Below are 15753 nucleotides of genomic sequence, written 5' to 3'. Positions count from 1 at the left end.
GATAATAAGTGACTCTTGTCTCTGGGCCTGGGCTTCACCGCTGTCAATCCCACAGTGGTCGCTATAGTCCGCTTTAAGAAGAGTCCCCTGTCGGGAGAGCACTTGGACATGGGGTTATGACTCCTGAGGTCAGTAGTAGAACCCCAATAGCAGCAGCCCTGTGCTCCCAGCATGGAAGTTGGCACAGTGTATCACTGTGGCATATGGACCCCAAGGCACTTCTGTACCTGCCTCACCCATGGAGATCTAGTCCCCGAGCACCACAGACTTGCCTATATAGGAGGGCCCTCAGCCCAAGGATCTGTGAAAAAGTTCAGGTCCAGGACCACTGAGTCCATATGCCAGGTTGAACTTACTCATCCCACAGACTGACAGCTGCCAAAACTATTTGTCCTATTTAGGAGAGCACTGTTGGCCCTGAAACACCACTTTTGAAAATTACAGCAACCGAGAGTTGCTGCATGAACCTCAGCCCCCCGCAGGACTAGAATGGTGCAGCCCCGGCAGCGTGGACAGTCCAAAGTAAAACTAGGTCACGGCCTAGAGCTTTTAATTTCTCTCTGAGCATCACCTCCAAGCCTCCAGGCCCTACTCCAGCTCTGCTTTAAGTGGTTCCCAGAGAACAGATGGATTCTACGAGCCCAACAGATTTGGAATCTTTGTCCTAAGTCATTGATTAAAAAATGTCAAGTCGAGCTGTACAGCAGAAACCAACACAATATTTTAAATCAACTATACTCCAATAAAATGTTTGTTTTAAATTTCAAGTCAGATTGAGTCGAAAGTCCAGTTTGACCTAGTTGACTAGTCTGTTTGGAACAATCGTCTAATCTTCACTTCCATTAAGAATGTTTGGATATTCTTCCATCTGTGGATATGCTTAGATTTGTGAATCTTAAGACGTGATTTCCAGAAGTCAATGCTCAGGGTCTGACAGCACAAGGACCGTGAAACCATCACCTCTCTTAATTTGAACTTTATACCTCAGTTAACACAACCTAGAACTGTTCTCGCTTTTTAAATTCTTTAACGCCTACCAGGCTTATGTTGAGTTTGTGGAGAGCAAAGAGTTCAGTTATTTTCACAGGACTAAACTTATGCCTAGTCTCCCCATTTTTCCAGGTTTACAATTAATTTTAAATTTTTGTGTAGCAGGAGTCTCACATTTATCTCTGTTAAACTTGCTCTTCTTGGTTTTGGTTTGTTATTATAGCATACAAGGTTCTTTGTGGATTTTGACATCTGTCATCCAATTATTTATTAGCAGTTTTCCAAATTGTGCCTTCACCCAAGTTGCCCTTGAGCCGGACGGCCAAGTGGAGAGCCCTGTGGCCCTTCTTGCAGGACCTCCCTCAAGTTTAGGTGATTATCACTCTTGTCTGGTGCTCTCTTCTCTGAAGCCCAGACTTCTGCAGAATCTGCTTCAACCTCTTTCTTTATAGAATAGAAATTGAGATCTAGGCATTTATGGGACTTTCTCCAAGCCACCCAGTTCATAGTGGCAGAGCCAGGATTCTGATTCAGGTCTTCAGGGAACACCTTGTCAAAGACAACACAGAAGTAGGATACATTGATAACAATCACTGGGGCATTTTCAAAGACACAGATTCTTAGGTCCCAAATCTGCCCGACTACATCAGGATTTCCATAAGGAAGACTTGGTAATCTGTTTATTTAAAAATAATTCTTATCCTCATTTTTTTACATAACAGCTATTAACACGCATGGAGCTAGTGTTCCATAAAAACGTTGAGCCTGGACAATGCCCAGTTATCTGGAGTAAACTGCATGTAAAAGATTTATCTCGATAGCAACATAGCCTACATTGTATCTTCCTTATGTATATATTTTTATTATAAAGGTAATATAACCACATTTCGGAAAGCTTGAAGAAGAGTTATTTTAAAACACATAATTCCAAAGCCAAACACAACTTTTATCACAAGGATTCTTAACCTTAGTAATATCCACAGACAGAATTCAGGGGGTCCATGAAATTAGATGAAAAAAATTAAATTTTTTTTTGGCTGCGCCATGCAGCTTACAGGATCTTAGTTCCCCAACCAGGGATTGAACCCGTGCTCCCTGCAGTGGAAGCACAGAGTCCTAACCACTGGACCAATAGGGAATTCCTGAAAAAAAATTACATCTTCATTTTCACTAATCTCTAGCTGAAAGTTAGCCTTTCCTCTGATTATAAATGTAGGGAACAAACCACAGTAAAGTTGGCAGCATCTATGTCTCTGTCACCAGTAGAAATCACAGATGTTTCATATTATATCACAGTTGTTGCTAATATCTCCAAGAATTATTTATGCTCGTCACTATTTCAGAAACGTTACTTGACCTACCATTATATATTTTTTACTATGTTAATAAATAAACATATATTCCTATAGCACAAATTTTTTTAAGATTTAATAACTGTATCAACATTCTTTTTTTCCTTTGTAATCTTATGTATTTTGTTCTATGCATTTAAAATATCATTCTGAGAAGGGACCTTACCTCACCAGACTGCCTAAGGGGCCTGTGCCGTAAAAACAGGTCAAGAATCCCTACCGTATTAACATTTAACAGCTAGCCTTTTATGCACATCATTTTATATAATTATAATCATTATATATAGACAGAAAGATAGTTATTGAACAAAAGATATAGAATTATATATATATGCATAGATACGTGTATACATGTATATGCTTACATGTCTAAATATTATTTATATCTATACACACACACAAAATTCTGTATCCTTTGTTCAATAAATACATACCACAATTATTTGTCAAGTCTTATTCTCTCAAGCAGATACACCATAGTTTACTGACGTCATTCCTCTATTGTTGGACTTTTAGGTTGCTTCCTGTTTTTAATTCACGCAAGTAACTTTGCCTATATTTTGGACTATTTCCTTATGCTAGGCTCCCAGATTTATATTTATTCTTGTGTCCTGTGATATTCCTTCACAGTAATTCTAGTCAAATGTAGAAGCACATGACCTCCCCGATAGCACACATCAATTTTCCAGAAATCTCTAGGCCTATTTTGTTACTCTGACTGATGGTTCAAATAAAGATCTGTTGAAAAAACTTTATTTAAACCAACTATTCTTCTGGTCTCATCCATAGGGATTCTAACATTTTTCTCAAGGTCAAAGAAAGGCCTTTAGATAGTATTTTAAGAAGGGGAAAAAAAACGGTTTCTTAGCAGAGATTTACTTTTCCAAAATGGATGGGCTGATTTGCTTCTTCATTTGGGATTGATGGTGGTTCTCTGAAGCATCCAGGTTTCTCCTGGTGGGGTTGTCCTAGGAAACCTGGATGGCTGGGCACCACACACGGATTCCTTGTGATTGTTTCCTAAAAGCTCCTGGCTTCCTCCTGTAGGGACGTTAACATTCACTTAAGTATTGACGTTGTGCTTTAAGTGACTGTAGAGTTTTGGGGCTTTTCTCAAATAATCAAAATTAGGTTAAGCCACTTTTTATGACTGTGGTAAGCCTTAGGTGGTCATTTGGTAAGCTATAAATGAAAGTTTAGTAGCTGGGCATCTGCAGTCTTTAATTGTTGATATGTTACAGGCTCATCAGCTAGCATCCATGCAAGCTCAGGCTTATAATGGTGGCAGTGCCAACCCTCCACCTGCTAATAACGAAGAAGAGGAAGATGAAGAGGACGAATATGATTATGACTATGAATCCCTCTCTGACGGTAAGAAAGCCAACCCTATGCTATACGCAGGGAAGTGCCTGGAAGATTTTTCTACTGGGGTTTTTGGGTGTCTTTTTTTTCTTAGCAATAGACTTAGCAATAAGTCTATTGCTCCATAGACCAACAATACCGATTGTTGTAATATTATCTAAGAGTTTCTGGAACCCTGCTGCTTAGTAAGCAGGACCAAGCAAGGAAAGGGATTCTGTCAGCCACTACGGACACCACTCAAGGAAAGAATAGGAGGGTGTGGGAAGCAATCCAGGGGTTGTTCCTAAATTGGTTTCTAGAGGAAGAGGTGGAATTACTGCAAAGAGACCCCGTTCCCACCCTTTCAGCAGCTGGTGTAGTGGATGCTCTTGGCAGGAATTGTAGACGAGGGCTGACTCTTTTCTCTCCCCTGCACCACCTGCAGGGGGCAGCATCGCGTTCCTGTGCTCTCTGCTGCTCCCCTTCACTCCCCGCCCCCCTTCCCTTGTTCTCACATTACTAAGCCAACCAGACATTTCCTTCTGACCCCACCAAAAAGATAGGTGATGGCTAATGGTGCAATACAAAAAAGTCACATGAATGATGTTACTTACCTATTAAAGGTGAAGGATTCTTCTTAGGAGATAATTAGGTTTCAGTTGTGTTTCATTTGCACTAAATTAGTGTCATTTGCTAGAGATTGCGAAATGTTTTCTCAGGTACCACTGCTGATGGTAGACTGTTTAATTTTGGCAACTTCTGAAAGACAAATATTCAGTAATGAAAAGATACCAAAGTTCCTGTTTATTTAAACGTTATAAATGTAGACTATATTACTTCTCTGTAGGATATTGTCTTGTTAATATGCAGATGTGCCCAGACCAGCAACCGTTTACCACTTGCATTAAGAGAATCAAGCTACACTCCTTCAAATATCTGCTTCTCACGAGCACGATTGTCTCCTGGTCGTGTTTGGTTTTGTGAGCCTCCATCATAGCCAGCAGCTACAGGCCAACCTCTTTCTGCCCCCAAATACAATACTAGTCTCTGTCCATGTAATATTTGTCCTTAGTAATTGTTGATTGCTTCATATAATCAACTAAAAGCCAATGTACCCGACCTGAAGTCCCATCAGATAACACGAGGGCATATTCTCTAATGGGGAGGACGAAAGTGGGAGAAAATGGGAAAGAGTCAAGGTCATTTCTTGTATCCTATTCCTCAGAAGTCGTGGGAGTATGAATCTTTTTATATTGACTTATTCCTCCCCGTGGATCTCTACCACAGTCATGGTAATGTTGTTTCATAGAACAAATTTATTTGATAAGAAATGAAAACCACATTGAAGAAATCAACCAAATCCAGATGTTATCTGCCCCTGTGAGAAGTTAGTGCTCTGGAAGATAAATTCACTCTCTATCATAAAATACTTCTGTGTTTTTTTCTGTACTTTTGAAAACAGGAAAGAAAAGACTTTTCTTAGTTATTAGTAATAGTAGTATAGGAAGTTTTGATATGCAGATAACAAAATGCATAGGGAAGGTGGGGGAAGGAGCTTTCTGATTTATTTTCAGTTAGGAGGGTAAAATTTAAACCCTACCCCACTGAATCTCTAGGACAGTTGCACGCTTTTTAAAAACCCACATGTGCTGGGGTGGGGTATACATGGAAAGCACCCTCAGGTTCTGCTCCAATAGACTGTGAGACCTTGGGTCAACGTCTTTTCACCACTCTAGACTTTAGGCCCCTCAGAGGCATAATGGGAAGATTTTGTTACAGGTTGTCAGATGTTCTCCCTTCTAACACTAACATCTATGATCTATGACAGTTAATTCCAATACCACCACATGATAATTTCCCATTTCATTAAAAGAGTCCTTTGACTGGCGGATTCCCAAATAGGCCTTGTAGTTGATTATGCCGGGACTTATTTAAGCTTACCCTATTAAGGCTTCCTGATGCTACTGTTAAATGCCAGACAGTCTTGCACTTTCGGTCATGGTTTGTGGTGCCGAGCTCATCCCTGCCTCCTTCCCTCAACCTTACTTCCTCTGGCTGAGATGAGAAGAAAACAGAAACCTGCTTGCTAAGGGTAGGACCATTCCCAGCTTCTTAGCAGGACCCCAAACGTTTCTAAGCTTCTTGTAATGATGGATCCCTTTGAGGATGAGATGGAAGCTGTGACCAGTCCCCTCAGAGAAATAAACATGGTCTCAAATTTCTACATAAAATTGCAAGAGTTTTCACAGGCCTTCTGAGCCCCTCGCAGGTACCTCAGGCTAGAAACCCGTCTCTAAAGTCTGGGTGGCCCAGTTTATCTCTGTGACAGCTCTAGTCCTCAGTTTTCACATATATAAAATGAGCAAATTCGTCTAAAACCTCTTTTGGCTATAAAAATGTGATAGTTCTGGGCTTCCCTGCTGGCGCAGTGGTTAAGAATCCACCTGCCAATGCAGGGGACATGGGTTCGAGCCCTGGTCCGGGAAGACCCCACATGCCGCAGAGCAACTTAAGCCTGTGCCTCACAACTACTGAGCCTGCGCTCTAGAGCCCGCGAGCCACAACTACTGAAGCCTGCATGCCACAACTACTGAAACCTGCACGCCTAGAGCCCGTGCTCTGCAACAAGAGAAGCCACCGCAATGAGAAGCCTGTGCACCACAACGAAGAGTAGCCCCTGCTCGCCACAACCAGAGAAAGCCCACACACAGCAAAGAAGACCCAACACAGCCAAAAATAAATAAAATAAAATACATTAATTTAAAAAAAGAACGCTTTAAAAGAAAAAATGTGATAGTTCCTAGGCACAAAATTACTTCCAGAAAATCTAAAGGAAGTTGCAAATGAGGCTCAAGTATTTCAAGAACTGCTTCTCTGCCTTTTGGCCACTAAGTTCTTGATGAATATTTATTCAATTAAATTTTATTAAATAAACATCAGTTAATTTTTTCCCAACCTTGCTGTTTATCTTGACTAGCTTTGAACATGCACTAGAGTAGAGATTTGAATTTCCAACTTCATATAGACATTCTATGACTTCGTATATATGAAGTCTAATGACTGCATGATTCTAACAAATTAATCAATTTATATCCATTTGACATAAAGTATTTTGGGGAGTATTAGGACAATCAGTAGCTGAAAATACGCAATGTGAATGTGGCAGCGTGATTAACATTAACAATGTTTGCACTTCTTTTATTGCTAGCCTTTGCATCCCTTAATAGTCAAAATATTACATCGATGGAAGATTTCTTATTTCGTTTACCTTGTAATCTAAGCTGTTGTTATTCATGCTTTGCTTCATACCTTAGTTTAATTTATCTGGCTTTTTGCCTTTATTTTCCTTACTTTTATCCCCTTTCTGATTCTGTTTTTCTGTAGCAGATGTCCTTACTGCTTCTCCTGTTCCTAACAGTCAGGAAGGTAAAGCCACTTGAACCTGACCTTGTAACTGCATGAATGTCGGCATTCTGTTTCCATTTGCTTAGGCCTGATTAGCATGAAGTTGTGACCCTCATAAGAATAAAAATGTAATTAAATGATTGATCTCGTTTATTTCTTGGCAGCCTGCATGGCCCTGATTTGGTATAAGGATATTTTGGTCTAAGCATTTGTGATCTGATGAGATAGTAAAATCATGGGTGAGAAATGAGCTTTCTTGTTTTTCGTTTTTCCTTTTAAAAGAACATAATCATGTTATATCTCTAACACCTTTAAAATCACTTTGAATAGTAATACCAAAACAAGAGCAAAGTATAAGATTATCTGTCATACTTTGGAAATTTTTAGATATATTTTAATTCCTATCCTTAAGATTTTCCCTTAATAAATTGATAGACAGTTATGAAAAAATTACTTTCCAATTAAGCATAATTGTGAAAACTACATTGCAAATAAGTGTCTTTTTCCCTCCGGTTTTGACATTTCTAGAGGTAAAAAAAGCTAATAGCTTCATTTTAAAGTGAGAGTGATTAAATCATGCCTGCACCATCTAGAAGTGCTTCAACCACTAAATCCTTCCCAGACTTGTGTGCTGAGAGCTTCTTGACAGGGTATCTTCCATAATGTTTGCACAGTTCCAACCATCTGTATGAAAATGAGCTTTCTCATTTAGATTACGTCTATATGGTACCAAAACTACCGGTAAATTAGTCTATTCAATCAAAAATAAATGTATCATTTAACAAATTTTTAAAATTATACTTCAAGCCATCATTTTGGTAACATGTAGCCAGTGCCTCAGTCTTACATTACAGATAAGCACAAGTACCTGGATATCCTTGCAATGATGTAGCCATAGCCCTTAAGTGAAGCATTCAGTTCTTGTTTGCTGAAGCCTGCCAACTCATTTTCAGACAACATTCTAGAAGACAGACCTGAAAATAAATCATGTAATGACAAACTTCAGTTTGAGTATAATGAAGAAATCCCCAAGAGGATAAAGAAAGCAGATAACTCTGCTTGCAACAAAGGAAAGGTGGGTGAATGGTTTCTGTTAAATTACACTTGGACCGTCAGTTTCAGATAGGATTTCACTCCCTCCCTATCCTCTCCCTTCACCTCTCCGCTCACTTTCCCTTAGACACCAAAGTCCACATGGTGATGATATGGGACCCCCATCTGCAATTTATAGAAGGTTGGTCATCGATTCGTCCAGCCAATACCTACTGAAGATGTAGTGTGTGGCAGGCACTGAGATAGCGCAGGAGGTGATTTGGCCATGGAGACAAACATGTAAACAGTGCTTGTAGATAAGTACAAAGAACAGTGATTACACAGTGTAATCAGAGCATGATGATGTTGAGAAGCAGACAGAAACAGGGCATTCAGACCAGGAGGCTGGTACATTCAAGGAATTGCTAGAAGTTTTAAAGGTGTTTGGGATGACCAGGAAGATAAACAGGGCTGATTGGGAAGTGTTAACAGAGGAAGGACAACAAGAATAGAAAGAAAAATGAGATACCCGGACCCAACCCTCAAGTGCCTCACAGTGTATAGACTCTGAGCAGATCTATAGACATAGTTACAGTGACATTGTTGGACAACAAAATAATAAAATACGCCAAAAATTTGAGCCACAGAAGATACATACTCCACTATCTGTTCATTCAACAACTATGCGTTGAATGTTCCACATTTAAGACGCTGGACTGTACTCTGAGGGAAGATGAAGATGAGTTAGACTCAGCCCTTGCTCTCAGAAAGCTTTTCTCTAGGGAAGGTGTTAGGACATGTATATGGATAAGATAGAGCAAGTGAAGCACAGTGATGACAGGAGAAAGGAACAAAGAGCTTTAGGGATTCCAAGGTGAGTGGCATATACCTTCCCTGTAAACCAGTATCATTTTTCCCTTGTTAGGTTTATGACATGGAACTGGGAGAAGAATTTTATCTTCCTCAGAATAAAAAGGAAAGCAGACAGATTGCACCAGAGCTTTCTGACCTTGTCATCTATTGCCAAGCAGTAAAGTTTCCAGGTAAGAATAGACAGTATCAAATGAACTTATTTACAAACAGAAACAGACTCACTGACTTAGAGAATGAACTGGTGGTTGCCGGGAGTCGGGTGGGGGGAATAGTTAGGGAGTTTAGGATTTACATCTACACACTGTATTTAAAATGAATAACCAGCAGGGACCTAATGTATAGCATAAGGAACTCTGCTCAATATTATGTAACAACTTAAATGGAAAAATAATTTGGAAAAGAATAGATACATGTGTATGTATAACTGAATCACTTTGCTGTACACCTGAAACTAACACAATGTTGTTAATCAAGTACTCCAATATAAAATAAAAGTTAAAAAAAAAAGAATAGACAGTATATAACTGATTCACTCTGTTATAAAGCAGAAACTAACACACCATTGTAAAGCAATTATACCCCAATAAAGATGTTAAAAAAAAAAAGAATAGACAGTATCATTTATAGCATTTAAAGATACCAAAAGATTAAAATATGCTATTTATTTAATTGGGCATCATGAATGCTCTCCAAATAACTAAATTGTGTTGCTGAAATCATTGTTACAGTATCTAATAAATATTTATTATTATTATTTGCTTTGATGCTGATGAGGAGAATACCATAAAATGTTCATTTTTCAGATCATATCATGTCTCTCCATTATAGTTAATAATAATAATATTCATAACATCTAATAGCTAAAATTTATTAAGCACTTAATACCAGGATTTATGCTACGTATTTTATGTACATCGTCTTAAATGACTCCATAATAATTCTATGAGTAGGTGGATTTATCTCCATTTCTAAATAACAGTCTGAGAGAGATGAAATAATTGGCCCAAGGTTTCAGAGCATATCAGTTAAGACTCTTTTGTTTGAAAGTGGCAGAAGTTACTTAAGCAAAGAAGAAATTTATTGGCTTATGTGTTGAAAAGTGAAGGGATATATGAGTTTCAGGTACAGCTTGGTCCAGGGCTTTCTGTCTCCATATTTCTCACTCTGCTGCTACTATGTTGGCTCTTTTCCCTTTGCGGTTGCAAGGCAGCTGCAGCAGGCTAACACTGCATACTTCTAGATTCAGCTTCAGTATGAGTCTCTTCCAGAACTTTCAGCAGCAGTTTCATGGTTTTCACTGGATCCTTTGCCCATCCCTGAACCAGTCACTGTGGCCAAGGACATGCAGTGCTCTGGCTGTCTAGGGCTTAGTCACGTGCCCCATCCCTGAGCTGGATAGTGAGTCTCCACCCAAACTGCAAAGATCAAGGACAAAGTTTCAGTGGAGAGGTTTCCCCAGTTGGCCATTTTTAGAAGTACAAGCGAACTTAAGCTGATAAACCACTGCCCCCCCAAAAATATGCACTTCAGTTAATAAGTGGTAGGACTATGATTCTGAAGCCTGTCTATCTCCAAAGTTCTGCCTTTAACCCTAGCACTACCCTGCCTCTCTTGTTAGGGTGTGCTGTCAATGAGCTCATCCAGATGGGGCAGCAGGAGGTGGAGGGCAAACAGGAAAGTCCATAAATATATAGAAGTCAGAAAAATTCATCTCCTTCTATTAAGAAGGATTCCCTTGTACAAGATTTCTGAGGACAGGAGAGCAGCTGGAATTGGGGGATCCGTCTAAATGTTAGTAAGCAGCATATATGAACTTGGTCTAGAGAGGGAAGTTAAAATACCAACCCTCATTTTTTTTTTTTTTTTTTTTTCGGTACGCGGGCCTCTCACCGTTGTGGCCTCTCCCGTTGCGGAGCACAGGCTCCGGACGCACAGGCTCAGCGGCCATGGCCCACGGGCCCAGCCGCTCCGCGGCACACGGGATCCTCCCGGACTGGGGCACGAACCCGTGTCCCCTGAATTGGCAGGCGGACTCTCAACCACTGTGCCACCAGGGAAGCCCCCAACCCTCATTTTTTTTAAGATGGTCTAGACGCGGATCCTGGCTTCCAGAGACTTCTCTTAAGCCCTAGTTCTCACACTCTGCCCTGCAAATGGGACAGAGGTCCTGGACGATTGGAAAACTAGGTAACGAGTGGTCTGTTCACACACCAGAAGGGGAAAAAAATCGTAGATGAAGCTTTCTCAATTTTAAGTTTTCTCCCATAAATTGTTCTTAAACTTCTGGTAGCTGCTACTGCTTATCTACTAGCAAATTCTGTTGAGGAGGATGAGAATAAATAAGTAGCAAGCAAAGATTTCCAAGAAATGCAAGACCTTAGCTATGTAGGTTTAGTTTCACAGATCCTGACTTTCTGTCTCATAAGTACAGTATGACCTTATCTGCAGCTGGTGAAATTGTTCTTATCACGGGGTAAAATCCTTTCACTGTCAAAGAGCCTCATGGCCTGCATGTCCTTCATCACAGGAACAGATGGGAAGACCACTCCATCCAAGAACGATACTCACTGCATCTCTTGTTCTTTATAAATTCAGCTGCCACTGCACCCAAACCATTCCTCTGGCTCTGTCTTTTCCTCTCAAGCACTGAGTAAACAAAGAGCACAAATTCCAAGAGATATTTGAAGTCACTATGAGAGATACAGTTTCTGTACGGGTAGAGAATTGTGGAAGGGTCAAAAAGTCATTTGGTCTAGCTTTTGACTTGAGACACAGGCGAAGCATGGGGTTATTTGACTTATTTTTAAAATTCCAAGTATGCTGTTTTTTTAAAGTGTTTATATAACACACATTCTTTATAGGTATACTATATTCTAATATATGTTTTTAGTAATTGAAGTTTCTTACATTTTTCTTTCCCCAAATTTATTTTCTTTCTCAAAATGACTAAATTATATTGCCAGGATCGTTGTCGTAATACCTTCTAAATATTTATTGTCATTATGATTAGTTTTGATGCTCAGGAGGAAAATACCATAATGTGTTCATTTTCTTGAGCCATAACTTAATAAATTATATTAATTACAATAATAAAAAATGTTCATTTTGCTACACTGTTGATTTTAATTTTGCTACGTTATCAATTTCAATGCATCTCACCTTTCACCATCCCAAGTCCCTTCCAAGGAGCCACAAGCAAAAAACTCTTCCGAGCAGTGAGGCATCATGAAGATCATGGGTATGACCTTCCCCAGAAGTAAAGTAACTTCCCCAAGATCACAGACCTGCTTCAGTGGCAGGGCTCCACTACTCAGTGAGCTTGGCCAGGACAGTTCTATAACTTCTCTGCACTTCGGTTTCCCTACCTGCGAAAGAGGCATAACATTGCTAACTTGCAGGGTTATTGTAAAAAGTAGCGATAAGGTATGCAACGTGACTAGCACACTATCTGGAAAATAGTTGGCTCTCTCGAAATGGCTGTTGTCATTTTCATTGGTGAACAGACCAGCAGGGGAGATGAAGGTTCTTTGTTGCTCCTTCGATTACTTCTCTGTGCCTCTCCAGATTCCTTCTCCTTTCTTTATCACCCAGCCCTTGTTTCCTTGCGTGCTCACCCCACCCCAGAGAACGCCCAGGCTCCTCACAGGAGGGCCCACATACCCCTGGAGGATGTCAACATGTGCTGGGGTGTGTGCAAAAACCCCAGAAAGAACATGGCCCCTCACTCTGACCCCTCATCTCTTTTACTCGGGAGAAAATCCATTGTTAGATCATTGTGCAGAGGGCAAAATTCACATAAAGTTTTAAGATAAAGCATAAGAATTCACTGTTCCAAGTTTGTGCATCTTTGCAGTTTTGGATACTTCAGAGGAAAAAAAAATGTAGAAACCCCACAGCTGCTGTGTACTGAGCAATTTCTCTGAACAGGACACTCTATTAAGTATGCGGATATACATTATCTCATTTAATCCTAACCATGACCCTTTTGGAGATGAAGAAGAAGTGATCAGAGAGGTTAAGTAATTTGTGTGAGGTCACATCGCAGGGAACAGGGTTTAAACACTAGAGTCTACACGCTTATTAAACACTACTTTATCCTGTCTTCTCTGATGATGTTCTTGGAAGATAAATTTTCATCTCAAAGTGGCCCCTCTGAATGCTGCTTCAGTTAAAGGAAATACTCCCTAATGGTACAATTGTAGACAGTGAGAATGGTTTGGAGGCACTGGTGACTTTAAATTACACTTCCTGCCCTGGAGCCAGGTCTGCATGGTGTGCATTCATTTCCTCATTCAGCAAATATCTGTGAAGTTCCCGCTGCGCCGGGCACTGTGACAGGCAGGAAGGATTCAGGGAGTGGTTGGACCAGAAGAGAGAAAGAGAAGCCATGAAACATGATTACCATCATAATCTGTTTCCCATTCAATCCTCAGATTAACCCTGTGAGTGAGTTCCTATCATTGCACCCATTTTGTAGATAAGAAAACTGAGGAATCAAGAAGGCAGATGTTAAGTCAAAGCTCATTCAGGAAGGAATTGATCCTAGACAATTATGACGCTACCGCTCAGGCTCTTGGCCATTCTTTCATCTCTCCGTACTGTGTGGTTAGGTTCTGGAGCCCTTTCTTTTCACGCAATTTTTCGAAATCTTTCTGGTGTACAATCAGATGGGTGTGAGTGTGATCTGTGGTTGTCCTGTAATAATCATGCAGGCCTTGTCACATTTGCCAACAGAGATAAAAACTTTGCTATCATTGCCTGCAATGCTATCATTAACGGTGCTAAAAATGCTAGCAGGTCTTCTGTACTGGGTTACAAGGGAATAGTAGGACTTCAAAATAAACATTAACAGGGATGGAAAATGTTGAGTTCCCTTGCTTGTAGTTTTTGGCTTATTTATCTTCATTTTATGGGAACAGGCCTGTCAACTCTAAATGCATCTGGCTCTAGCAGAGGAAAAGAAAGGAAAAGCAGGAAGTCCATTTTTGGCAACAATCCGGGCAGAATGAGCCCCGGGGAGACAGCATCACTTAACAAAACATCTGGAAAAAGTAAAGTCACCTTCTAACAGTATCTTTGCTTGAATCTGCCTGCTGGAGGATTCCAGTATTTCACTAAGCACTTTGCTGGAACTTTTTAAATCTTTTTTTATTTTCATGAATGTTCATGTTATCTAAGTGTGGTATAAATATTTTTTTAATTACAAAATTACCCTCTTCCTAAAAAATAGCATTTCACTGAAGGTGTTCTAACACTGTTTGCCTCAAAAATAAAAATTGGAGCCACCTTGGAACCTTCTAGGGGTTCTTGGAACTGCACTCTTCACCATTATAACTCCAGAAGATATATCCATTTTATCTCTAATTACTTTTTATTGTCAAAGTAATAAATTCTCATAGTTAAAAAACTCAAACAATACAGAGGATTATTAAAGTTTCTTTCCACTCACAATGTCCCAGTTCTGTTCCCCAGAGGTAACCACTGTTAAGTTTATTGTGTTTAGTTCAAGAAAAATGAGATCCTTTTTAAGATAATCCAAATGGGACATAACTGAACATAACTTGTATAACTTTTATACTTGCAATAACTTTCCATATAGCTTTCTGTACATACAATCTACCTTCTCCTTACTGCCCCTGTGGTATTCCAGTGTGTGGATATGCATTTATTTAACCACTTCCTCACTGGTGGAACTTTTGGGTTGCTTCCCGGGTTTTTTGTTGCTTTTTTTTTTTTCTTGCTATAAAAAACACTGCTAGATTGAACACCCTTATACATATACTGTTGTGTATTTATGCAGATATATCCACAGGACAGATGAGGTACTGAGGCAAAGGACTTTCAGGCTTTTAATTTAAAATGGTGTTGCGGCACTCACTTTACCTATCCCTTTTTGGGGGAAGGTCTAACTGGCTTTATTATTTATTAACCCTTGAATGGATAGCATCCCATCTAGCAAGTAGAAAGGCATACCCTCGGTAGCTATCATTTGGTCTCAAGGTGGTGGACTCACAAGTAACACTCAAGATGTATTCTGATGTGTGATGTGTTGTGATTCTTTCCTGGGGTGTTGTTCAGGTTTCTCTTGCTAAAATATGTAAAGTTTTCTGCACTAATCTGAGGCTAATCTTTGGGGGGTTTAGGTTCCTGTGAAGGAATGCGACAGGCCTGGGAGGACTCGCCTTCCTCTGTCAACCCAGCCACGTCCCTCAGCGCTATCATTAGAACTCCCAAATGCTACCACATCTCCTCGCTGAATGAAAACGCCGCCAAGCGTCTGTGTCGCAGGTGTTCTCAGAAACTGATCCAGCACACTGCCTGCCAGCTGCTGAGGACGTATCCGGCTGCCACCCGCATCGACTCGTCCAACCCCAGCCCCCTCCTCTTCTGGCTCCATGGGATACAGCTCGTGGCGCTCAACTACCAGACAGATGGTAATGGGCCTGCTTCACCCGGAGGGGTGCCCCTTCCCCTTGCTCCTTTGCGTCTTATATCTCAGCAAACGTAGTTCAACAAAAAACGTTTCAAAGGGGGCAAGATTCCCAACTGAGGCCTATGTGAGGGTACACATACAGATGACAGAGAACAGAAGTGAATTCGATACTGAACTGTGCTCTTGACTTTCCAGAGTTAAGGCAATAGAAAAGAACCTTCAGGGAGCCCCTATTAGTCTCCTGGTTCTGCCCCGTTTTTAAAGCACTTTTCAAACATAAGACTGTTCTTGACAGGGCTGTGTCCAGTTTGTTTTTAAAGACCTGAT

General features: G+C 40.3%; 1 protein-coding gene across 7 annotated transcripts in view; it reads left to right on the top strand.

Moving 5' to 3' along the window:
* Positions 1-15753, top strand: part of PLCE1 (phospholipase C epsilon 1) — a 317272-nt gene that overhangs the window by 272690 nt on the left and 28829 nt on the right. For all 7 annotated transcript variants that reach the window (XR_013824311.1, XM_079900336.1, XM_079900337.1 and 4 more), the window contains 5 exons: positions 3584-3713; positions 8042-8163; positions 9046-9163; positions 13913-14044; positions 15137-15427. Coding sequence is in view for 6 of the 7 variants with exons in the window: in XM_079900336.1 (XP_079756462.1) it covers positions 3584-3713; positions 8042-8163; positions 9046-9163; positions 13913-14044; positions 15137-15427 (793 nt within the window). In the remaining variant the exon portion in view is untranslated. The remainder of the gene's footprint in view (positions 1-3583; positions 3714-8041; positions 8164-9045; positions 9164-13912; positions 14045-15136; positions 15428-15753) is intronic.

Source organism: Stenella coeruleoalba, assembly GCF_951394435.1.
Source record: "Stenella coeruleoalba genome assembly, chromosome: 16".
NCBI lineage: Eukaryota > Metazoa > Chordata > Mammalia > Artiodactyla > Delphinidae > Stenella > Stenella coeruleoalba.
This window is presented reverse-complemented; position numbering and strand designations above follow the sequence as displayed.